Source organism: Arvicola amphibius, chromosome 18, assembly GCF_903992535.2.
Source record: "Arvicola amphibius chromosome 18, mArvAmp1.2, whole genome shotgun sequence".
Lineage (NCBI taxonomy): Eukaryota > Metazoa > Chordata > Mammalia > Rodentia > Cricetidae > Arvicola > Arvicola amphibius.
The window spans coordinates 19,754,196-19,780,995 of record NC_052064.1 but is presented as its reverse complement, the minus strand read 5'-3'; the positions used below and the strand labels follow the sequence as shown (position 1 = coordinate 19,780,995).

The 26,800-nt window shown below is 45.3% G+C and overlaps 1 protein-coding gene across 1 annotated transcript in view; it reads right to left on the bottom strand.

Annotated features, from left to right (window-relative positions):
* Arhgap28 (Rho GTPase activating protein 28) overlaps window positions 1-15,457 on the bottom strand; it is a 166,565-nt gene extending 151,108 nt beyond the window's left edge. Inside the window, exon 1 of the mRNA XM_038315332.1 lies at window positions 15,336-15,457. Coding sequence (XP_038171260.1) covers window positions 15,336-15,457 — 122 coding nt within the window. The remainder of the gene's footprint in view (window positions 1-15,335) is intronic.
* Between the last annotated feature and the right edge of the window lie 11,343 nt (window positions 15,458-26,800).

The window sequence follows — 26,800 nt, the reverse complement described above, 5'->3', positions numbered from 1 at the left end:
GGTTATTATGTTTTGGTTTCCATGTGTTCCTACCCTCTCCGCCACTGTCATGGGCTCCCAGGCCCAGGCCACCTCCTCCTATCCCCCTTGCTAGCAAAACTCTTCAGGTTCCATCTTCTTCCCACTGCTGTCTCTAGGCCTCTTCTCTCTCAACAAGTCTCATCTGTTTCAGATGTTACCATCCCTGATGCTAACTTTTCAAAACAATGCTCCTCAGCTGACTGAGGCATGCACGCTTCCCAGCCTCCCGAGCTACAGGACAGAACGCCGCCTGGGACACCCAGTGCTGCCAGAACCAGTTGTTCAACACCCCAATTTCTAATCCTAGTAAGTAACTCCCAGACAGAAGACAAGTCATTTTTCCTAATGGTCACTGCGGTTACCAAACTACACAAACGTCTTCACTGAAGACCCGGCTTCGTTCATATCTGCACATGCTGCTGTCCTCTGCACCTGGATGGCTGCGTTAACCAGCCCCACTGTTTGTCCACCCAAGATCCACCTTAAAATCATACTTTATGTCAAAGGGGATGAATGCATTGAGAGGTCACTGGGATGCAAGAAGCAAAGCAGCCAGGAGATTACAATTTGAATTTTACGGATTTTTAACCCAATTGCTCTTAAGTCGGATTAAGAGAGTAATGAGTGAGTAGATTTGGGCGGGGTGTGGAGGAGACAGAAGGGAGCACAGCATGGGGTAGGATCTGGTTAACTGAAGAGGGTTTCTTTTTTAAGTTCACCGTTAGTCCCCCTGAGCCGCAAAGCATTCCCCTGAACTCTTAGGAGAACCGGTCCTCGCAGCTAAAATTTGCACGGTAAGACCTTTTTGAGCCATTGGCATTCTGGGAGTATCTCATTTGTTTTGGACTGGCCTAATCAAAGTCGGCCACGGTGGGGCTTCTGAGAAGCAATGACTCGGGTTGTTTTAGCTGGCACTGACTCACGGCCTCACAAAGCATGACACAGCTTCAAACACAGAGGCCAAGGCAGCTTCTTCCAATGACCCGCTGCCAGCAGCTGGCCGAGTGGGAGTCCTCCAGTGTGGGGCTTGGCTTTCTGCAACTAAGCACATTGTGGATGGGCTCTGAGGGGAAAGAGTTGCCAAGAAGACCGGGTGATTCCAGAGATGCATACATGAAAAGGGAACGGAGTTTATGTTAAAAATTCCAGAGCCAGGCATCCGTGCTTAGCTTTTCCAAACAGCATGTGTGGAAATTTTCAGTCAGCTCTTTTCCTCATTAATTGCTTGCTGGCTCTGTTGAGGTCAGTGTGTGTTTTTCTTTCGGATGCCAATGAAAAGTCACTGCAAGTCTGTTTTCCGACTCGGGGTTACACTGGAGGAGATAACGCACACGGGTTGTTGTCCAGCACTGGAGAGGAAACTAAGGAAATGATATCGTTGCTGATACCACCTCATTCTAAACCCAGGAGGGAGCCCATGTTCCCCCCACTTGTGGCTTGCTCTGGGCTTGACTGAGCCCTATAGACCATGTATGTCATGGACCCGAAGACCTGCTATGGGGATGGGACCAGCAGTCAGCTGAAGGACACGCAGAGCCTGGCTAGGAAGCTGTTACTTCCCAGAAGCCCCAGTGAGGACGTGTCTGGCTGCTCTGCCTCTCTGTTAAGCTATACAGGTTCTTCCTTGCACTCCCCAGTCACTGGCTAGTCACAGGCTGCTTAGTCCCTGTCATCAAGACACTCTAAGTGCAGGGAATGCCACCTCCTGGGGCCTGGCACTTAGCCGGAAAGCCCATACCACTGTTTACATGTAACTAACAAAACTGTCCAATCAGAGGCGCTTTGCTGTCATTAGAAGTAAAGTTTATCAAAGCTGATGCCTTGGAAAATAAGCACAGGCAAGCAGAGCCCAGAGGGGGAGCTGATGCCCATCTGTCCCGAGGATTCAAGGCTTGACTAAGACCGCTAGGATTAGTTTTCTAAATGGGAGTGTCTGAAGCCCATCTTAGGTCGGCATCCTCAATGGTCCAAGGTTCACTGATGGATAATGATGTACTTAAGCTTATGGTCAGGGGAGGCTCAGGAAGATGCTGCTGTAAGCTCCCCTTCCAAGGCAGTTGTTAAACCAGGTATCCCTGGGGTGCCTGGGCTGCCCTCAAACTCCTGGGCTCTGTGATGTTTCCACATCAGCTTCCTGGGTATCGGAACTAAAGGTATTCTCTTGTAGCTACACTCGACATCCATAAGGACCAAGGACATGAGACAGCTCCACAAAGCCAGAGTCTAGGACTCAATTCTCAAACTATATGGGGGTCGAATAACCGAATGTGTAAGAAGTCAGCAACTGTAAAACTCTCTGGATGCACTATAACCAATAATGAAGTAAAAAATCAAACAGCAGCCATTGTAGGTGTTTCTGGCAGTAGGGTCTCTACTGGATCACAGGGTGTCTATGCTGCATGTTGCACTGCTCATGCTGGCAAGCTACCCAGTGCCAGCAACCACCGACTAAAACACCTTGGCTCAGATCAGAAACTCAGGATAGGAACTGTAGGATTTTTACTGTGCACATAAACGTCTCTGCTCATGCAGAAACATAATGACTTAAGCAGGGAAAACTTTTATTTTCCTACTACCATTCCCTGCACGTATCAAATCTTTGGCCTGTATTATTTTATAATGTTTGATTTTAAAAATTGCTCTTTGGATCCTGAATCATTAAAAAACTGCTGCATCCCTGATTTCAAATTGTATTGCAGAACTATAATAAGAAAATCATGGTAACGGCATAGAAATAGACACATTGATCAATGGAATCTATTGAAGACCCAGAAATAAATCCACACAGCTATGTATCATATATGTGTACTTCATATATATACATACATATGAAAATAAATGTGTATATATAATATGTATATAAATGTGTGTGTTTACACATATATATGAAAATAATCTAAATGGAATCACCAAATAACTAAATATATCACTGAATATGGAAAAGTGGAGCTGGGACCCAACTAGTTCCTCACCCCCTAGTGGGTTTGTTCTGTGTGCATATCTGAGTGTGTGTTTCTCAAGATTTTTTTTAACTTATTTCTCTTTTCCTCTTTTTGTTTGTTAGTTTGCTCATTTTGTTTTATCCTGTTTTTTGTTTGTCTGTTTTTTGTTTTTTGTTTTTCAAGACAGGATTTCTCTGGCTGTCCTGGTACTCGCTCTGTAGACCAGGCTGGCCTCGAACTCACAGATATCCACCTGCCTCTGACTCCCACGTGCTGAGGTTAAAGGCGTGCTCTACTACCTAGCAGCTGTTTGCTTTCTTAAGAGAGACAAAAGGAAGACATGGAGTAGTGGTGAGGAAGTGGAGGTGATCTGGGAGGAGACGTGAGCATGATCAGGATGCATTATATAAAATAACTTTTCTGTTTTTAAAAAATTAAAAATTCATAAAAATTGCTGTCTGAATTAGACATTTAAATTTTATTTAAAAATTAGTAAATAATTTCTGTGTTAAACAAAATTTCTAAAAAATTCTGAAATAGTATAAGCATAGTTAGGAAAAGAGGCTTCATATTAGTAATTATAACAGTTAACACAACGAAAATGAAGCACCTAGACCTCAGGTCTATGAGCACATGCCTAAGGACTAAAGACGACTCACTCTCCTTCTATTGGGGAAAGGGGGCTGGGAGAATCAACAAGATCCCATGTTACTGATTGTTTAATTCCCTTTTTCTTGGTCAGAGTTCAGATGACTTCTACAGAGAAATTTGCCTAAATATTGTTACCTAAAGAAGACTACACTAAGGTTAACAATCTAGCTTTTAACAGGGATGAGGTAGATGTTGTTACTGAACTTCGTGACAACAAAATTTTCCAAATAAATTCTTTATATCCATTCACACCTAACTAACTGCATGCTTACTGCATTAAAGCAGGAGCCGGGCAGATTGCGCAGTAGGTAAAGTGCTGCCATACAATCATGAAAATTAAAGTTCAGACCGCCATGGAAAATTGGCCTATGTGTGACTGTGTGTGTGTATATGTGGGTGTGGGTGGTGACTGTGTATTTGTGTGAGTGTATGAGTGTGTGTGGATGTCTGTGTGCAAGTGTGTGTGAGAGAGTATGTCTGTGTATGACTGTGTATTCTGTATGTGTCTAAGTGTGTGGGTGACTGTATTTTGAGTGCATGTGTGTTTGTGTGCAAGACTGTGCTTTGTGTGAGTATGAAAGTGTGTGTATGTGTTTGGAGGTGAATGTGTATTTTCTGTGAGTGTATATGTGTATAAGACTGTGTTTTGTATGAGTGTGTCTGTGTGTATTAACCCACCCATAATCCCAAGGCTCAGGAAACAGAGGTACAAGATCCCTCAGCAAGCTGGCTAGCTGGTCAAATCATCAAGCTTAGGATTCAAGTAACATAGCCTCAACATATAAGGTGCAGAGTCACCAAGTAAGAAACCTGACATTCATTTGTGGCACCTGCACCATATACATTGTCCACACTCATTCAAACACGCACACACACACGCATGCACAAACACATGTGCACACACACAAACAGAATAATATATATATATATATATATATATATATATATATATATACACACAAGATGAAGGATTAAACCAACTCTGAACATTTATAACATCTTCCACTTAAAAGTTGCTCTCAACTAATCAGTCATCAAATTTGACAGTAAATGACGTATGAATAATATACTGATCAGCGTCACAGGACTGCAGTGACACGCTGAGGCACAGGTTTTGGAACCTGGCTCCCTCCCAGCGCCGTGCTGTGTGTGTGGTCTTCAGGGACTCCCCTGTCTGCGCCTGAGCTGCTGGGTCACAGGACTTGCATGCCAAGCTCTTGGTCCAGGGTGCACCCCACAGTAAGCGCTCAGTTAAGCTCAGACGCTGATGTGTGACTAATTGCCGACGGCTCATTAGAGCGGCAGGTGATAGCTGTGGTAAAGAAACTTCCAGAAAATAAGTTTAGCTTTATTTCTCTAACTGCAGCTGCACTCTTTCCTTTGCATTTATCGCTAGTTAAACACAGCTTCAACGCCACCCGCTAACTTAGGAGCTTGGGCTACCCTGTAGTGTTTGAACTTTGAAAGCACAGCAGTGAAGACGAGGCTATGCTACTGCTGCATTGCCCTTTGTTTGTTTACGGAGGGGCTCACTGTGTGGCCCTGACTTGCCTGGACTTGCTTGGTAGACCAGGCTGGTCTTGAACTCACAGAGACCCCCTTGCCTCCACTTCTGGAGTGCCAGGATTAAAGGCGTGTACTACCACCGAAATGGCATATCATCATCATCATTTTTCTAGCATCTGTCCTATTTCTCACACGGTGACATAAGCCTGCAATCCTAGCTACAATGAGGACAAGGCAGGCAGGAGGCTTGCGGCTGAAGAGGAGGCGTTGGGGGGGGGGAGAAGGAGGAAGAAGAGAAGGAAGAGGAGGAGGAGATGCAGGACAATGAAGGAAACCACATAACTGCACCCGTGGCTTTGTACGAACACGGATACACCGGTGTTTGTTTAAAGGGAAGTGCGCTCATCAGTGTTTTCTGTGTTGGTTCGCATAGATGAGTGGCGATCGACTTCAAAGGAACTGTCGTCCCCACACAACTGCAGATGTTTCAAAAGATTCCTGCCACTCTCCACAAAGTTCACGGCAGACAGAAAGATTTAACTTTCTATATAAAAGGCTATTGGCACCACAACCCAGAAAGGACGAAAACAGCTTGGATAAGTCAGCTTACAAATTCCTCCACGCTTCTTTATCTCTGGCTTACAGTTCCTCCTTCCCGTCCTTCAAGCTGTTTGTGTGCAGTCATTGTCCAGTCATTGGCGGCATCACAGAGTGCATGGACCCAGTCAGTTTTTCAGAGTAACCCGACACCCCAGCTGTTCCTCCGAACGAGGATTAGCGTGCATTCCCCAGCCTTGGAATAACCTGACACTTGACACCTGTTAGATAGTTTATCTGGGACAGTCATTCACTGACGTGTGACAGGACACATGCGGTACTCAAAGGATGAGCTCCAGCCACCTCCCTTTATGCTTATTTTTTAGCTGGCGTACAAAGTAATGGGCTTCCTTGCAGCGTTCTCAGAAATACTCGGTTTTGGTTGATTCTCCAGCTCTCCTTGACTGGGGCTCTACACTAGCTCCCTGCCCCAGCTCTCCTTGACTGGGGCTCTCCACTAGCCCCCTGCCCCAGCTCTCCTTGACTGGGGCTCTCCACTAGCTCCCTGCCCCAGCTCTTCCTGACTGGGGTTCTCCACTAGCTCCCTACCCCGCCTCTCCCCTTCCCCCTTTCATACTACAGCATTCTGCACATCCCCCTTGCCTGAAGCCACTTTCCTTTTTCCCATCTGATGGGCCCCTTTCTAGTTTTCTAACCTCTACCCACACTTCCACACACACACACACACACACACACACACACACGGATCTGCACATGAGAGGAAACCTGTGCCGTCGCCTTTCCGAGCCTGGGTTACTGCACTGAACGCAGTACTTTCTAGCTTTATCCGTTTTCCTGAATGTTATGGAAGTTCACTTTTCTTTGCAACTGAACAAAATTCCGCTGTGGCTATTCGTGTTCCACATCTTCAGTATCCACTGACGGCCGTGTAGGCTGGGTCCATGGCCTTGCTATTGGATAAAATCGGTGATAACACGGATGTGTATGTGCCTCTGTGGTGGGGCATGGAGTCCTTTGGTGCACGCCCAGGAGCAACACAGAGATGCATCACAGGGTGGTTCTACGCTTTGCCTTTGGAGAAGCCTCCAGTGTAGTGTGGAGCAGTGGGCTGACGGGCTGCATTCCTGCCGCCCGGATCTCGGCTGCCTGGTTAGCTTATGCCCTGAAATAATCACACGGAAACTGTATCCATTTAAATACTGCCTGGCCCATTAGTTTCAGCCTCTTATTAGTTACTTCTCACATCTTGCTTTAAGCCATATTTAGTAATGTGTATAGCACCACAAGGTGGTAGCTTACCAGGAAAGATTCAGCATGTCTGACCTGGCGGCTGGCTTCATGGCGTCTGTCTCAGAGAGGAGAGGCATGTCGATTGCCTAACTTCCCTTCTTCCCAGCATTCTGTTCTGTCTACTCCACCTATCTAAATCCTGCCCTATCAAAAAGCCAAGGCAGTTTCTTTATTAACCAATGAGAGTCCTCCATCACTCCAGGTTGATTCCCAGGTGGCTGAGCTCCTCACACTCCCACCAAGAGGGGACATCTCTTCCCAGTACTGTCATGCTATGTCTCCTTGATCCCAACCGCTGAATGAGAGATGGACTCTCAACGTGCTTTCAGTTTTCCACCCCCACGATAGCTAAGGATCTTAAATACGCTTTAAAATAGTTATTGGCCATTTGTGTTTCTTTGACTGAGGACCTGTCACTATATTAGCTCATTGACCCATTTGTTGATTGTGAGTTTGGTTGTTTAATTTTTGCTGACCTTTATGTAGTCTAGAGATTAACCCAGGTCTGGGGATATAGCTGGCAAAGGTTTGGTCCAACTCTTCAGGCTGTCTGTTCATTCTGTTGATAGTTTCTTCTCATATGCAGAAGCTTTTAAATGGCATATAACATACTTATCAGTCCTTGTGGCCATTTTCCGTGCTGCTAGGGGTCCTAACATGCTTCCTCTATGTTTTCCTGTAACACGTTCAGTGGTCCTAGTTTGGATTAAGGTTTTTAATCCTGTCTGAATCAATTATGGTGCAGGGTGCGAGATGTGGATCTAATTTCACTCTTCAGCAAGTTGGAAAATTAACAACAATAAATAATACTTTAAGCCTGGTGTGGTGGTCCATGCATCTAATTCTGGCAAATGGCAAAGATCACAAGTTCAAAATCAGTCTGGGCTACACAGGGAGTTCAGGCCAGCCAAAGCTGGAGAACAAGACACCATCTTTTTTTTTAATTTATATTTATTGAGCTCTACATTTTTTTTATGTTCCTCTCCCTGCCTCTTCCCACCCCACTTCAATCCTCCCCCAAGGTCCCCATGCTCCAAATTTACTCAGGAGATCTTATCTTTTTCTACTTTCTACTTCCCATGTAGATTATATCTATGTAAGTCTCTCTTAGTGTCCACATTGTTGGAAAGACACCATCTTAAAGAATAATAATTATTATCATTATTAAAATTATAGAAAAAAATAAAACAATATACAAATACAGGTTTCTTACTCTTTAGTAACTTACACATCTTACTAATAGATGTTCACTAAATTCTGATTCACACATCATTTATTTACTTATGTTTATATTTTACTTATGTTTACTTACTTATGTTTATATTTTGTGAGTGTGTGTGTGTATATATGCAAGCCCATGTATAAATTCATGTCCCACCCTATGTATACAGAGGTCAGAGGACAACTTGCAGGAGTCTTTTCTCTCCTTCCCTGTGAGGCTCCTGGGGATTGAACGCAGGTCATCAAGCTTGGCAGCAAGCACCTTTACCCTCTTTGTTCCTCATGCTGTATTTTTTTAAAAAAAAAAAAACAAGGAAAGTTTCATTTCTACACTAATTAGGGATGTTGTAGTCAACTCTGAATTTCCATATAGAGTACAAAATCAACTACTTAAAGTCCCCAAATTTCCTTCTAAGAAATATTCTGATGTGGGATTCCCCTGTGTGCTATGAATATGTTTTATTACCGTCAGTTAATAAAGAAGCTCCTTTGGCCTATGGCAGGGCAGAATATAGGGCAGAGAATATAGGCAGACAAGAAAACTAAACTGAATGCAGGGAAAAAAGAAGGCAGAGTCAGGCAGACGCCATGTAGCTGCCAAAGAAGAAAGACACCAGGGGGCTGGAGAGATGGCTCAGTGGTTAAGAGCATGGCCTGCTCTTCCAAAGGTCCTGAGTTTGATTCCCAGCAACCACATGGTGGCTCACAACCATCTGTAATGAGATCTGGTGTCCTCTTCTGGCCTGCAGACATATACACATACATAATATTGTATTCATAATAAATAAAAAAAAGAAGAAGAAGAAGAAGAAAGACACCAGAACCTTACTGGTAGGCCACAGCCTCATGGTGATACACAGATTAATAGACATGGGTTAATTTAAGATATAAGAGCTAGCTAGAAATATGTCTGAGCCATCGGTCAAACAGTGTTGTAATTCATAGTTTTCGTGTGATTATTTGGGTCTGGATGGCCAGGAGACCAAAGTTCAGTCTCAGTTTATAATATTCCGTTCACCTCTTTTGATTTGGTCCCTAACATTTTCCTCTCATTCTCAGCTGAAGCTGATATCTAGAGACCATTTGATTGAGAAATAATAATGTGACAATTACTACAGCAGTGAGAGCATAAGGTTTGATGTCGTGGAAAGAACTTTGACTATATGCACATTGGAATGTTTCCTTGGGTTAGCATACAATGCAGGGTACCTTCCTCAGACTTGCCCAGTGAGTCTGGGTTCACTCTCTTCCTGGGCCCATGTTCTGCCACTTCTTACCTCCTGGGGGCCTGCCAGGCAGGGCCATTGGAACGATTTATTATGGCCTAGTTGAGATTTTATCCAAAACATGAATAAAACAAGTGACTTTTAGAAAAATATACATATGCAGACACTCAGGTAACACCTCAGGAAAGCTCAGATGTCAAGACACTTCTAAGAAATTAAAAAAGATGAGATCTAATCACAAAACATTTTTTCTGTTAAAGTTTCAACAAAATTTCTCTTCCAAAACAAAATAAAGGAGCTTTAAAAAATAGGAAATGTATCTTCAAGGTTTTCACAAAGTCAAGCCAGGCAAACTAAGTCATTTTATCACGAGGCCACTGGTGACAACTTACATTGGGATCACTTTGCAGAAGTGATGGACATTAAAGTAATACATTTAGAAAGGATGATGAATTGATTATTTCATGGTACATAAGTTAAGTCAAACCGAGATGAAACGATAGCAAAAATCATCATTAAAACACCACAGTGATAAATCTTGCGGCCATGATCCAAAGACAGAGGCTACAATCAGCACAGGATAGCAATCAGCACAGGATAATTGGGGAAGAAAAGATATAGGCATGAAGTGTTTCCAGGAGGACAATAATTAATTGCAGAGTGGAAAATGGTGACTCTGTGGTACAGAAAGCTAGCAACACCATCTTAGCCAGGTGACCAGCATCTACCTCACTATAAAATCCTATGGACCTGAGAAGATGGCCCATCCTCACTTCCACAGAATGTTCTCAAACTCTCACCAACTTCATAAGCACACACTGCACTAACTCAATTTAAGTGGCTTCCTCTAAAATCAACAACAAGCTCTCAATAAGCGCCAGGGTCACAAAAGACAGATTATCACAACTGAGGGGAGCCTCAGGGTGCCTGCTTAGGATCACCATGGGATCTTGGATTCAACTATATAACAGGAAAATTAATGATAGCGAGAAAACTAGTAAAATAAAAACACAGTCTATAGTTTAGTTAACTGTAGTATGCCATGGTTAATTTATGCAATTTTGACCATTGCAATGCTGGTTTTGCAACACAGTAACATCTCAGGAATGTGGGTAAAGGTTATTGTTGAAAATGTTTCTGTAAATGCAACTGTACGTCTTGAAAATTAAAAGTTAAGGGGAGAAGGTGCTTCTAGATCACTCCACACTTCCTGTGTGTTTGGGCTTACATTAGGGATTAGCAGTCAGGGAGAACCGAACAGGTTAAAAATGGACAGAGCAACTGGCCAAATGTTTAGCCAAATGATAGGATCAAAGGCAATAGACCAGATGTTTGGCAGCAGCTCCACAGATGGAGGCCCCTTCGCTTGGCAGGGAGTCCATGCAGGAAACTACAGACACAGGCTCTGTTTTCATGCACAACATAAAAACGGCCTATAAATAACCATCCTTTTCAAATAATTCCACTTCCATCACTATTTCTGAACCTTCCAGAACAAGGAGCCCACCATCCTTTAGAATTTGGCGGCCTTTGTACAGGCATAAGCTCACATGGGCCTACATAAATGTTTAATTTTAGCAAATGTTGACACGTCGAAAACACACACCTTTTAAACTTAATTTTAACTCGGAAAAGTATCCCTCAACAAAGATCGTCACTAAAGGTTGGTGTTTAGTTTTGCTCAAAGTATTTACTTCCTAATGCTCACCAAATCTGTTTCATCAAAGTGTTATCATTATTAAATAAATGGTTGTGATGTTAATTAAGGTCCAAAGAGACTTCAGAAAAGCGGGGGAGGGTGGCAGAGGAAACCCTATGGGCAACCTGCACCGTGGCTCTGTTTGCTTTTGAGGAAGAGCTGCTTTCTTTCTTTTTCTCTATTTTTTGTCATTTCTCAGGAAGTACACCTAGAAGTAACCATGGCCATTTTATATCAGGCTCCTCCCCGCCCCCAAATGTCTGCAACTTTAGTTCATATAAGCAAGAAAATGCCTGGAAGAAATCAGGCAATTAGCATCATCCTTGGCTTACCCTCAGTTTATAAGTGGAAGTATTTTGGGTATTTGTCAACATTCTCAGGCTTCCACATAGAAACCTGACCTTTCTAAAAGGCATGGTTCTGAAGGTAATTCCAACAATTTATTTTCACAGGTAGAAGCACTCGCAGAATCTCATCTGTTAGCCCCATAAAAAAAGACTACGATTCAATGCTACAGACATGTATGCGAGTATGACTTCTGAGAAGTCACAGCAAAGAAAGACTGCACAGCATTCGAATCAATTCCTAAGAAAATCTTAAGAGGCAAAAGCTACGTGAAGAAATTATTGTAAGAATTAACAACCAAGACTTCGCACAGTGTGCTCTATTATAAGGAATATGATGGCAGAGACCATAGAAAACAAAAGAGAATTCTAAAAAAAAAAAAAAACACATAAGGGCTCAGAAGGAAATATAGTGGTATTTTAAGTGCCCCAACTCCCCAGGCAAATTCCAAGAAGTAGAAACATGTCTTATTTACAGTACCCTGTTTACGTTTCACATAGTGACCTTCTTAGAAAGAAAAAGACTAAGGATGATCCATATATCAAGTATTACAATACTGTTTATCTACATTAAATATCGTTTTTTAAAAAATTGAAACCTGGAGAAGACATATTGCTAACCAACCCCAGTGGATAGTCTTTTAGACACCCAGTGCATGGATTTCTGAGATTTGTGATGGTTTCTTTCATTACCTCCTATGTATAGTTGCAAGCCATCAATCAAACAAGGCTGTTGTGATCCAGCTGCCCTCACTCTCCCTGAGACAGGGGAACTTCCTTGTGGTCTGTAATTGACAAGGATGTTTGTGTTCTTTCTGGCAGGTGGTTTTCCACAGAAGCAGTAGAGGTATAAAAGGCTTCAGCTTGGGACAAAATAAAGGTTGCTCTTCTTCCACCTGAAAAGAAGCCTCCCTGTCTCAATTCCAGCACACCCCACCAGTCTCGGCAGTGTGGCAAAGGCAAGAGTAAGCCATTCCCTCAACTCTTCCAGATTCTGAGAAGGAAGCTGTAAAATTCAGATATTTAAAAGGATCCAATATGTTTGGATGACAGCTGATGTTTTAGACCAAATTGTTTGGATCTGTTTCTAATCAGAAACCACGAATAGGGAACCAAGTCCCGAGAATGTCTACTTCCCACCAAGGTCATCATCCACATTTGTGGCCATGTCCCTTTTGAGTTGTTCAGTGCTTCAAGTACTTCAAGTAGCCTACTCAAAACAGAGTCGTCATTAATGCAGGCAACAGTCAAGGTCTGGGGCAATCTTACCCCAAGCCTGACAGGCACATTTTCCTGGTTAATTACTCTAACAAAACTAAACAAGAAAATGGCAGGCCCCAAAGGAATTTAAGTGGACAGATGATTTCAATGAAATTACAGACGAGTGCGTGGCAAACAGAAGATCCAAGGCCAACATAATGAGCAGCCATTACTATTCCTCAGCCTCAGCCAGTGCTGGCAGGCAGCAGAGTGGACCCCAGTTCCTGTGCCGGAAGTTGGAAATCCAGTTATACCTGAAACTTCTATCAGAAACTTTACCATTTCTTTACTTCCAAAAGCTCTATTGTTTCATCTTTTTGATAAAAGTTCCATCGGACTGCCCACGTTCTTGAGGCAGGAAGAACATCCCATTTATCTTTGTGTTTTCAATGCCTGGCATGTTACTATGTTACTATGTAGGAACTATGCTACTATGTAGTTTGTGCAAAGAGGCTGAGTTTGGCTCTTAAAAATTCTGAGGTTTTATCTCTGCCATTTTATAATCTTAGTCAGAACCCATTAATATCCTCAAGAAATACGTAGCTGGCTACTACAATACACCAAATATGAATTAAATGAACAAAATGTAGGGATAGGAGATATATTATATTCTGGTGGGAAAAATAAGACCCCAGATTTGAAACCAGATAAACAAGGTATAGTTGAGGCCTGAGGAGGAAGGAAGAAAGATGAGCTTTGATTTCCACCTATGCTAGCAAGAGCAAGAGAATGACATCCTTGGGAGGTCAGAGCTCATGATCACCCGACTTCCCAGGGCTCCAAATACATCAGCCATTTTTAGGAAAGTGTCTTCCTAAAAGAGAGAGTGCTTTCTTTCCAAGTAGAACAATACCATCTTGCTTCTTGGCTTGAAAGGAAGTATTGATCCGCAGCTAGTAAGTCAAAGGTTAATAACTGGGTCTGATCATTTCTGTTATCAGACCATGATTAATGATGTGGTCTCCTCCGGCTCCTGGTAAACACAGGAACCTCTATTTTCAATGCCTTCACTGAGGACCACAGAGTGAAGCTACTCTCCTAGGATTCTGCTGTTCGAAAGCTGGAAAAACGTGGGGGTGCACACCTCCATCCCCTGCCTCAGGGGCCTGAAAAACAAGGAGAAGATCCTCTAGAGTGCAAGGCAACCATCCAAATAACAAATTTGGACCTGATTGGTTTATGGCAAAAGATGGACTCCCCCACTTTGATGCAATGTCATTCCCCAAGACCACATGCTATGCTGGGCTAATAAAGCATCTCCCTCCCAGCCACTTTTGGCTCCTTGGCTGGTGCCCACAGACAGCTGTGAAGGCTTATAAACAGACAGTTACACCCAAGCCATTTAAGACTGCACACAATTGGCCCTCGCTTTGCATCAAATCACATCTCTTTAGCCACTCATGGTGTAAATCATAGTGGTTGAGGTTGATGTTTTTGTTTTGCTTTGTTTTTAAAGAACTGCACACTAAACACAAAGGAGAGTCTGTATCTTCAAGCAGCCTTTAAGTGATGTGCATGACTCCTACTGCTGGTGCAAACTGGTCCATTTCTCACTGACTACATAAAAAAAATGAGATTTGACTCTACACGCTCTCTTTGGAAGAAACAAGAATTTCTTTGTTAGCTAAGCCCAGTGTCGTCCCTAAGCCAGCGTGGTTGGTTCATCTCATGGATACCTTCCAAAGCATTGTCTGTGACATAATCAAATCAACTAAATTGGGAAACAGAAGTAATTTCATAAAGGTAAAGGCGTGAGGAAAAACAAGTCATTGAAAATAACCGTGCTATAAAATGCCACAAGGAGAGGAAACCAAGACACACCAAAGTGTAGGCTTCAAAATAAATAAAGCATCCTCTGAGGCGCTCATAGCGGACGGCAGCACTTAGCAAAGGCACTGCCCCTGAACATGCCAGAGAGCAAACCGTCTCACATTCGGAATATTTTGTTCACCCATCTTTGGTGTACTTAGTGGGGGCTCTAACTGACCTTGATCCTTCGTGGAACAGATGGACACAGTCAGAGCAACGTAATCCAGCTCCCTGGATGACTAAATAAATGCACGTGGTGAGAGGGTTACACACTTCTTCCCACCCAAAGAAATAAACAGGAATTGCATTCGCTGCATAGACTCGACACCAGCAGTCAACAATGACATCACTGTATTTACACAACTCAGAGTATTTACATTAGAAGTGAACTTCTTATGTCAGAGGTTTCTTTTTGAGAGAAACTTTAGTTCCAAAAAGTTAATCTCAGTGTTTAAGAGAACTTTTTTCTTCTTTTTCTCTGTCTTGTCTTTGGGTTTTAAGAATATTTTTTAAAATACTCCAGTACCTAGTGAGAGCCTTCCACAGAAAAGATGCATATGTCCAATTCATCATAAAAGTTTCAAGACTGCAAGTCCGCATCCCGTGTCGTGCCCCCTCCCCCCCCCCCCATCCCCGGCTGGTTTCAATCAGCCACACATAGACTTTTGCCCAGGCCATTTCTCATTTCCATACAAACAGCAGGTTCAGTTAATCAACTCCACAAAAACTTGCCAAAGCGCTGCCGCCCCCTTCCCCCCTTCCCCTTCCCCTCCCGGGCGGAGGAGCGGCCCTCGGAGCGGCTCCGTACCTGCTGAGCGGGTGACTGGCGGCGGCCCGGGGCGCGCAGCGCGGCTCAGAGCCCTGCGGTTGCGAGCGCGCGTGCGAGTGGTAGGCGGTCAGCACCACGCCGCCCGAGTCTTCCACCTCCATCCTCAGCTGTGCATGTCCCCGCGCCGACCCAGAACAAAGACCCGGACCAGCGTGGACCAGCTCCGGGAGCGGGTCAGCGGCCCAGAGCGTCCAGCGCCCCACGGCTCGGCGGCTAGGGCGGCCCCGTCCGCCCGGGAACCACGCCCACACAGGACAGCGGACAAATTAGCATACACTGAGGACCACGCCTACAGAGTACAGTGAACTGATTAGCATACACGGAGAGCCACGCCCAGAGGACGGCGAACGGATTAGCATACACCGAGGACCACGCCCACAAAGTACAGAGGACAAATTAGCATACACTGAGGGTCACGCCCACAGGGTACCGCGCACAGATTAGCATACACCGAGGGTCACGCCCACAAATTACAGTGAAAGATTAGCATACACTGAGAGCCACGCCCACAGAGACCGTGGACGGATTAGCATACATTGAGAGCCACGCCCACAGGCCCGGGCTTCTAGGAAACTGGAAACCTGCCTGAAACTTGCCGCTCCTGCCAGCTGCTCTAGTAAAGTTTGTGTTTTTCTTCCTTTGTTTCTCTTTTCCTCTTCTCAACCTCCGGCTCGCCCCCTTCAAACGGGAGGCTTATCCCATGGTTAGGAACATTTCCTGCCTGGCAATCAGAGGTGAGACAGGAACCATGCCTTAGGCAAGTGGGGGAGAGGCTAGGTCTGGAATGGGTGCTCTGGGGAAGAAAGGGAGAAAAATATGACATTCTCGTTTAAGCATCCAAACCAAAAATTAAAGAATTGGGTTGCATTTCTGTTTGCTTGTCTAGTTACAATAAACCTGATTTCCCTTCTGTCCAGGCAATCCCTCTGAAAGTGCAAGACAGCACTTCCTTCCTATACCCTCAAGACTGCAGCAGCCAGACCCTTACCTCATTCTTAACATCCCTTTCCTCCACCCAGGCCTGATCGCACTGACAGATACTGTTTCCAGACTGTCTGAAAGCTAGTCCTTATTGCTATGGGCTCCATGGATGGTATTTAAGGGGAGTATATACACATACATACACACACACACACACACACACACACACAGCATTCCCAAAAGTGCAATATAGTCTTCCCCCAATCATATCTCTGGCTGAAACTCTGTTAAAAATTCTCTCTCCTGCCCCCTGTGAAACCTCTTAGTGACCATCAATCAAAGCCCTCTTCCCACCTCCTACTCCCCCTGCCACTTTCTAGAAATTGCTCTTGCTGTTGTTACAGGAATAATTTCATTCTGCCCTGTAATTAAAGCAGTCTGCCCAGACCATGCCCTGTGTGCCTGCATCTTTGCTCCAGCACCCACTTGAGTGACTGCTAATGGATCATGGTCTCCTCACCGCCCCCTCCCCCCCCACTCCCTGCCAGGCCAGATGGAACCAGGAAGCTCTTAGAATGAAACACACCAAGGAACTAGAAAGCTCTGAGGGGGAAAATCCATTGCTAACTCAAGATCAGATTACTATTTTCCAGCAAGCTGGTGCTTTCTCCTAAGCTGCAAGCTTCCGGAAGGGATGCCGTCATTTCTTGCTTTTATGCCCCAGAACCTCCTTCCTGTTTTGTGTAGCAGACATGCCTGAAAGATGTCCTGGATACTTTTATGCCAATTTGACACAAGCTAAAGTCATCTGAGAGATGGGAGTCCCAATTAAGAACACGCCTTCATAAGACGGGGCTGTAAGCAAGCCTGCAGGGCATTTTCTTAATTAGTGATGGATGGGGGAGGCCAGCCATGGTGGGTGGTGCTATCCCCGGGTTCTATAAGAAAGAAGACTGAGCAAGCCAGGGGAAGCAAGCCAGTGAGCAGCACCCCTCCATGGCCTCTGTATTAGCTCCTGCCTCCAGATTCCTGCTCCATTTGAGTTCCTGTCCTCACAGCTTTTGCTACATGGAACTGTGAATGAAATAAGCTCTACCCTTTCCAATTTGCTTTTGGTCATGATAGTATGGATCAGCAACAGTAACCCTAACTAAGACAGAAGGCTTGGTGGATGAATGAATGGGTAGATTGTGTGTCAGTTGGTGAAGGAAATAACACTCTCCAGGGTAGTAGTTCTTATCTTTCAGGCTAGCCAAAGACACTTTTTTTAAAAAAATCACTCATAGACCTTCATAGCACCAAAACAACAAACAGAAACGAGTTCTGTGTGTAGTACCCTTTTCTAAATGTTTGTGTGTGGTGCTAACTCAGCTAAATACAACTCTTGTCAGCATCCATAAGTTTTCAGGTTTTGGAAAGATGCTAGAATACATCGTGTAGCAAAATGTGTTATTCTGGCTGCTTCCATTAACCCTTCAGATGGGCTGACCTGATGTTACTTATAGTCTCTCTCTCTCAGGGCTGGAACACCACTGGGTTAGGTCCCCTGTAACCAAAGGGGAACCCAACAGGAAATCGAGAGGGGCGAGAGGAAAGGTTGTCCTCAGGCTTATTTGATGCAACTGGGAGGACTGTCCTTCCACCTGAAGCGGTGATCCTGATGATAGCTTCCCGTGCTGTTGTCTCAGTTGTCTGGCAATGGCTACCTACATGGTAAGCAGACCTAGGTGTGGGGATGCCTCCGTATGCTTGAATCTTTCCATACTTCTTCTTTTACTCCTGACACATTCTATAGACAGGCCTTCTTTTACTAAGCTGTCTTCATCATCTGAGCTATGTGTTCCATCCCCTTCTGTCAAGACACTGGAAGACATATCAGCCGGCCCTGCAATTAAGAAAGTATCCCATAAGCAAAACTGCTACTGTAGCTGTAGTGGTATAATTGTGCTTACAAGACAAGGAAAGATTAAAAAAATATTATCTGTGCAGGTGTTTTGTCTGTGAATGATTACCAGCCTAAAAAAAAGGTTTAGCAATCAAGTACACCATGATGTAGCTACATAGTGGGACCCTTGTCTGCCATGCTCACTACCCTGGCTTTGACACTGACTGATCTCCAGGACTGAATAAAAAGACGTTGCAGGGTCTGGCTGAAGACTGAAGACTTTTGGGTTTGAGAGTCTTTGGGTTTCAGAATATACAGCTGATATCGTGGTTCTAATAGACTCCATTAGCGTGTTGACATCCTCAGAACTGTAGGGAATCACTGGCTAGGGATGACAGTACAAGGCAGGGACAGCTGGCTGGACGGTAGAGCAAGCAGACATGAGGACGTTTGGGAAGATAAAGTCCCCTGGGCAGTGGACAATGGCATTTACTCTGAAATAGCACTTTCTGTTGGTTGGAGTAAGGGCAAATAGAAGCAAGTCTGCGTTTCCTGTGACAAGCGCTGGGCCCAGAGTCGGCAGACATGGGTGTCACCACAGCCAGACACCAGCGGAGCATGAAACCCTGAGCAAGATGTAGTTCATAGTCCCACTTCTGTACATGTGGAAGAAAGGAGAACCTTGTGCCAGGTTCTGTTCTGTTCTAGATGTCAACACATAGCACACATCAGATGCTTCAGCAGATGAAATAAATACCACTGTTAAAAAGAACCAAGTCACATCTGGACTACAGCTGTTTGCCCATGGAGACCAGGCCAGGATGGGGCAAGGCTAGAACTCATACCAGACTGTCTACAGCCTGAAACCAGGCTCTCAAGTATGACATACCAGGTTTCCTAAGATATAAAATGCATTCTTCTTTATTTAATATAATAATGTGAGTAGGGCTTGATTTATGTTTATTCATCTAACTTTTCATACACCTGTTTAGCATGTTAAAGGTTAAATACCACCAGCATAAAAATAGTAAACGAAGTATCAATTGCATGTATTTTCAGTTCTTCTTTATATGTGTGTGTAGCCTACTCTCATTATGTGCTCTTCGAACTTGTTGAAGACTAACTCGGTCTGTTGTAGATCTGTCAGTAGATCTTTTGTAGATGGTTAGCATGTCTGTCTGAGGGGCCCCGGAGAGCAGTAGGCTGTGCTGACTACGAGCGTGGCAAAGAGTCTACTTTCTCAATGAACTGGTGAGGGAGAACCGCTAAAAAGCCAGAGAACCGAGTCGAGATCCGCATTACAGATTTGCTGCTCTCATTTCCCAGTTGGAAATCCAGGGGGCTGGCCAAATATCTTCCCAAGATTGGTGGGAAAGCAAAAAGCCTATCTTCAAAAAGTCTATTACACTGCTAAACGTATCTGTGCCGGGTAGTCTCATGTCCACTTGGCACAAGCTAGAGTTATCTGAAAGGAGGGGACCTCCATTGAGAAAAATGCTTCCCTAAGGCATTTTCTTAATGATTTATGGGGGCAGGCCCAATCCATTGTGGGCGGGTCCTTCCCGGGGTGGTGGTCCTGGGTTCTATAAGAAAGCCGGCTGAGTAAGCAAGTAAACAGCGCCCCTCCCCGGCCTCTGCATCAGCTCCTGCCTCCAGGATCCTGCCCTGCTTAAATTCTCTTCCCGGACTTCCTTAAGTCATGAATAGTGATGTGGAAGTGTAAGCTGAATAAACCCTTTCCTCCCCAACTTTCTTTTTGGTCATGGTGTTTTAGCGTAGCAATAGAAGAAGCCCTAAGACAATTCCATCCACGCTTGATGAATGCCGCCTCCCTGCTCTCTTTTTCATTCCTCCAGTCTCCTGGCCTGTCTTTTCGCCCTGCCAGAAATCTCCTTGTTGTCAGTCCTCAGATGTGGAGACTCCTGAGACTTTTCACAACCTCTTCTGAGAGATGAATCCTACTGGACAAGTCTCATTGGACACCAGGGCGCCCCTCCCCCCCAGCTCTGGGGGTTCTGAAGTATGGAGATAACCCAGCATACCCAGTCCTATCAGGAAATGCAACAAAACAGCACGCAGATGTAAACACTTCACGTGGACAAAAGAAAAGCGCCTCTTGTGGCCCTCCTGCTTATCTGGCAGAAGTGCTGCTTGGGTAATCGTGGCGTTCCAGGACTGGGAAACAGCTGCTGTGGCTGGAGGAGCCCCCACACCCACAGGCTGAACTCTCGCAGCAAGAGGACTGGAGGCCACAGGGTCTCCCACCCTGACACAGGAAATGAAGGCACAGTTGTAATGCAGCAAGAGGGCCCCCGGCAATGATGCTCACGTCACCTCACGGTGCCCCCAAGTCTTCTGGAAACAAAGAAAAACTGAGAAGAATGAATCCACAATTAACTTTAGATGAAGAAGAAATATTTTAATAAAGCAAATTTTGGGGGGGGGGGGCGTTACTTGTTTATTTTTGGTTTTGAGACAGTGTCTCATATATCCTAGGCTGACTTTGTTGAGCTTTTAACGTAACTAAGTAAGGCTTAACTTCTGATCCATCTAATGGCACCTCAAGAGTGCCAGGATCACAGGCATGGACACATATGCTCAGGCGTGGTGCCGGGGATCAAACCCACCGTTTCATGGCCACTCAGCCAGCACTCTGCCATCGAAGCTACCTCCCCAGCCCCAAACAAGGGTTTCTTAAAGTGTCTGCAAAGGTGTTGTGTCAATCCTTCATCTTCCGTTAGGCCAATGAATCTTACGCGGCTCCTCTTAAACATGTTTAAAGGCTTACCAGGGCACTACTCAAATCATAGACATTTTTTCTGAACGTTCCCACAAGGACACGGAGTTTCCAGACCACGCTGACTTTTTTCTATTGCTTCCTCGGCGTTTTTTGTTTTTTTTTTTTTTTTAAGAGAAATTGGAGTTATTTTTCTTCATTAGGCATGCTGGGCTCCATGATCAATCTGGTAATCGGGTTAAGCAGATTATATCACCATGAGAGGCAGTCCGCTGGGTCACAACGAGTTATTTATGTGATGGGCATAACCGAGTCGCATAAGAGACCGCTGCAAAGAAATTGAATCATTATTGATTGGAAATAAATCACTGCTAATAGACCCAGGCAGGGTGGGGGAGGGGACATCAGCCAGCCACAGGCCTTGCGAGAGAAATAGCTCGTCCAAGAACATACTTCCCAAGGCTGGGGACCTGGTGCAGTAGATAAAGGGATGGCCACACAAGCAGGCAAGACTGAATTTGTATGCCCAGTTTACACGTGAAAAGCCGGGTGTGGTGGCACACATCCTTAATTCAAATTCTGAGGAGACAGAGACAGGAAGATGCCAGGAACTCAGCGTCCTGTTAACATCACTAAATTGATGGGCTCCAGGCTCAGTGAGAGGCCCTATCTCAAAGTGGAGAGAAATTGAGGAGACCTGGCAAGTGACCTCTGCATATATGTACACACACATATGTGCGCGCACACACACTGTTCCTCAGGGGAGGAGGCAAAACACCCTAACACACAAAAATAAAATAAAACAAACCTCTAAGGAATCATCTTCAGAGATGAGTGACATTTGGTTAATTTTCAAGTAGATGCAGGTGGCTGGGGACATTAGAAGAAAGGAACTACAGTGTTGACTGGGGGAGGGGGAGTCCCGGAAAAGGTCCCAGATGGCAGTTTTGCTGGACAATCAAAGTGCAGAACAGAGAACATTGGAGACTAAGCTTTAGGAAAAAAAATCCAGGCGGTTTATGAGCCTGGGTGGATCTGACTGCCTTGGATGAACTTTAAACTGTCCTGAGTTCAGATAGGAAATCTTGACTCTTTTGCCCAAGCTGGGCAAACCTAGAATCTCCTTGGCATTTGATTGGCACCTGGAGTATACACTATGCTGTCCTTGCGCCTCTGATCCCCACCTTCCTTCAGAGAAGAGTAAATCCTGGGAAAGAAGAAAGTCTACTCTAACTGTCCAGAAGCTGAGTGGCAAACCATCCTGAGAGAAAGACCATGATGGAATTGAACAGCCGTTGGACATAACTTTAGCTTAAAGATTCACACAGATGTCTGGAGCTGGGTTGGGGAAAGGACCTTGGCAGTTTCTCTCTCTCTGTTGCTAGGCTCACACGCCTGAGCATATGTGTCCATGCCTGTGACCCTGGCACTCTGGAGGTGCCATTAGATGGATCAGAAGTTAAAGCTTACTTAGCTACATTAAGAGCTCAAGAGATCAGTTACCTGCTTGGTTAGTAGTAACCCTGGTTGTGACAGCCCTGGAAAGTAACGAGCTGTGGACCTAGTAGCTGGCGAGGGAAGAAGTAGACAGTGAGTGGTGTGGGGACAGATGGAGCACACAGGTTGACCAGCAGGGAGGAGAGCGTCACTGTGAGAGTTCCTGGGTTGCAGACACAGAAACCTGGCTAACTGAGACAGGAAAGAATGTTTCCGAAATATCCAGGGAACAGCACAGATTTCAAAGTTGATGCTGAAGAAAAAGCAGGAAAAAGAACACAATGCAGGAATACCATCTTTCCGGCTGCTCCTTACCAAATTCACGAGTTTTCCTTTTTCCTGCCTTCATCTCAGGATATAGGGAATGAGAGTATTGCACCTGATTGGCTATGCTCATGTCTCCACGGGGCAGTCACTGGATGTTGAGAAATGAGGTCTTTAGAGACCCTTTTGCTTGTTGGACAGGTAAGGCAGATCCTAGAGCACACAGGTGAGGAGGAACATCTGGGGACTAGGACCGGATGCCATAGATCTGGTGTTTACAGGAGCAGAGTTCGGTGAATCATTGGAATCAACATAGCAGTGCTGGCCAGCAAGCCATTTAGGAGGACAGGAGGGTTCCAATCTACACCGGCTGACTCAGGCCTCAAGCCTCGCACAGGTGTTAACCATCCAATAATGCGAATGGGTCAGGAATGGAGTCTCTTGATTCTGGAGAGTTGAAGGTGTAATTTGAAAGCTTGTTTCTCTGAGGGACAGTTAAGAATATAGGCTCGGAACAGGGCAGACAGAGGCGTGAGCTCCACTCCTTTACTACGTGCTTTGTGACATGATTTCTTTTTTCTATAACGCAGGACAATGGTATTTATCTCATACCTTGTATGTAGTGCTCAGCAAACACTTCCATTTTCCCTACAGTTACACATCCAAGAAGTTATTCTTGTAACTCTGATGATCTTGTTCGCAATACCTACAAGAGGTTCAAGGGGAATTGAACAAGCCCCAAGCACCCAGGGTTTCCGTGTACTCCAGAGACTAAATGCGTCCACTGTAAAAGCATCAAGAGAAGTCATGTTCTGAAATAGAGCAGAGGTGGGAGAATACGGGAAGGAGAGGCTTGTCTGTCTCATGAGACACTGCAGGGTGGTGTGCCCGGTACTATGCTTTGCCGTCCAGTCCACTTGGCTACAGAAATGGCCCTGAGAAGACACCCCCACTTACACTGCTGGCACGCCAGACTTGCTGGGGTTCTCTGATGGCTTCTGGGATTAGCAGAATGGCTTCTCTGATTAGCATCTGGTACAGGGAAGACTAAGTTCACAACCCAGCGAGTAAAGATCACAAACCCCAGTGACACCAAAGAAGACTATTTTTGTTTGTTTGTTCGGCTGGTTTTGGTTTTTCGAGACAGGGTTTCCTCTGTGTAATAGCCCTCGCTTTCCTGGGACTAGTTCTTGTACACCAGGCTGGACTCAGATTCACAGAGATGCGCCTACTTCCACCTCCCGAGTGCTGGGATCAAAGGCAAGCCCCACCACTGCCTGGCCTGTCCATTTCTATCTCTGTAAATAGAGAATGACCTCAGTACTGTGGTTACCATGAAATCAGACCACAAGGGCAGCCCTTCTAGTGAATTTCCAAAGAGCAAGAGGACTCAGACATCCTAGCCAGTGGTGCTGAGCGGCCTCAGTCCTAGAAAGGGTCAATCTCTGTGAATGATGCCACGCAGTGGGCTCAGTGACTTTGAAGACAGGCTTGTGATGCTAAAAAGCTTCGTAGTCGTTGTAGTACTGAATCTTCAGGTGTAGACGAGGGCAATTGCTTTGTCACCTGTGAGCCACCAGGCCTGTGGTGCTCTTATCTGGTCTGTTCCACAGTGACACTCCGGACTCCGGGTGTGATGTTCTGCTGAAAACTACAGCAAATCTGTAATCTCAAATCCAGAGTGGCTGGCAGGTGGGATCTCAAGACACGCACTTACAAACATCTAATAAGTGAATCAGGAGTGAGTTTTGTACTTGAGCAGACAGAATTGAGAGCTAGATATATTTCCTCTTGACCCTGGCACTGTAGGCTGATAGGAAACTAATTAGGGTGGGTTTTCCATTCAATAGTTCTATCCGCAAACTCCACCCAGGAGAATCCCACCCAACACCACCAAGCACAGCTCTGCTTGTCAGAACCCAGAGGAGCAAGCTGTTGAAGAAGAGGGAAGTGTCCAGACTGCATCCTATCTGCAGAGGAGAGAACCAGCCGAGGATGGCATGGTGGCATAGATCTATAATCACTGCATTCGGGAAGCTGAGGCAGGGGGATTTTGAGTTGGAGGTTGGCCTGGGCTAGATAGCAAGACCTTGTCAAGGAAGGAAGGGAGGGAGGAGATGAGAGAGGGGGAAGGAAGGGAGGGAGGGAGGAAGGGAGGGAGGGAGAGAGACAGAGGGAAGAAAAAAAAAGACCAGAAAGAAAAGAAAAACAAACAGCTGCAGGAAAAATATGTAAGAGAAGCCTCTAGAAAACTGCCAGTAAATTGCCACCTTTACAGCCCCGTTTCCTGTGGAGTAGATTTGCAGTCTGCAGGTAACAGGTTTTCCTCTAATTGGAAGTGCACTCTTTGTCCCAACAGCTGCTGAGCTGAAACCAGAACAAAGGGATGTCGAGTTCTCTGAAGCACTGCTGTGAACGGTGCCACGATTCTTTCTCCAATAGCTCATCATCTTAAGCCTCTTTGCAGTCACTTTAGAGAATTTTTTTGAAAAAAAAAAAAAAACCCAGCCAGATCTCAGGTGACCAATGATCCCTACAAGTGATAGAGGCAGAGACACATCTGAGTCATCAAATTAAAAAAAAAAAAAAAAAAGAACCTGTCATGCTTAGGGAACAAGCTGTCATGATTTTTAATAATCATCTTCCATCCAGACTTTCAAAGCAGTTTGTAAATACAAACTCACTTATTCCCACAGAGTTAGAATAGAGGAACTAGGATAAAACACCATAATCACAAATACTGTAATCACTGCTATATACTGACTACCTCATTGGACACAGTGTGATATCCCATTTCTTACGCTGAAGGCTCCTAAGTGTTTGGGGGATTATCCTGAATGATTAAGAGGTCACGGTGCAGAGCCATTAAGTTCCTAGATCCTGGTGTCGGACAATCTGAGTGGAATTCCACCCAAATTTCTTTCTAGGTCTGCGCATTTGGATGAGTTAACCTCTCCAGCTGCCATGTCCCCGGTGAAAGTAATGAACATGGAAATAATGGGTACACAGCAGGCTCTGCCTCTTCTGGAGGTCCTAGAGCCTGCTAAGGAACTGCTGCAGAAGGGGCTACCATCTCTTCACTGTGGAGCTATTTGTGGACTGACAGGGAAGATGTGCTTTGGAGAACAGGAAGGGGGAAGCAGAGGGCGTTGAGAGTGGATATAACTACGGCACATTGTACGTGTGCATGAAACACTCCAAAAATGAAAGGATGGGACCCCCTCTGACTGTTAATTTCAATAGCCAATTTGATGAATCCTAAAATCACCTGGGCAATGGGCTTCTGGGCACACCTGTGAGCCTGTGGGGAGTGATCGTGGTCAGGTTAACTGAGGTGGGAAAACCCACCCACTGTGAGTGGCGCCCTTCCCTGGGCTAGAACCTTGACAGACATAAAAGGCAAAGTGAGCTGAGATCATCCTTCATTGCTCTCTGCTTGACCATGGAAACAATGTCTCAAGTTCCCGCTGCTTGACTTGACTACCCCGAAGGAGTGCAGCCTTTGAACCCTGAGCCCAAGCAAGCCCTCCCTTCCTTAAGTTGCCCTTGTCGTGTTTCCTCACAGTGACAGAAAAGGCAGCAAAGGAACCAAGACACGTGCCTTCAAACTGTGTGAGCTTTTGCTAGTAGAAAACTCCTCGCCATCTAGCTGGGTTCTTCTCACCCTTGAGAAGCAGCAAGCAGATTCTGTGATTGCTACGTGGCTCCTAGTCAGCCCCGTCTACACTTCCCGTGTAGAGAAGAAGAGATCATTTTAGTGTGGAGATCTGACAGAGGTCCCAGGAATGTAGCACCATGGTGGCCAGATTCTCATCCCTAAACCCAGGCAATGAGCCAGGCCCCTTGAGGGAATGTAATAAATCCTGAGGCCAGAGGCCTGGGTTTGCCTAGTTTGAGCCACATGGCTTAGGGAGAGTTCTGTCTATGGGCACTCAGGAGAGAGCCCCAAAGGAACCAGAGAGCAACCAAGCGCAGTCGTGAACCTGTGAGCGGCAGAGGACAGAGCAGGGCTGCAGCTGTCTTCCCTCTGCCCTGTAAACTTCACTGCAGCTGCTGCTTCAGGAGTGGAAAGCCCCTCTCCAAAGCCGCTCTAACAGGCCGTGTGCACAGTCCCATGGGCACCATTTGAGCAGCGTTGTC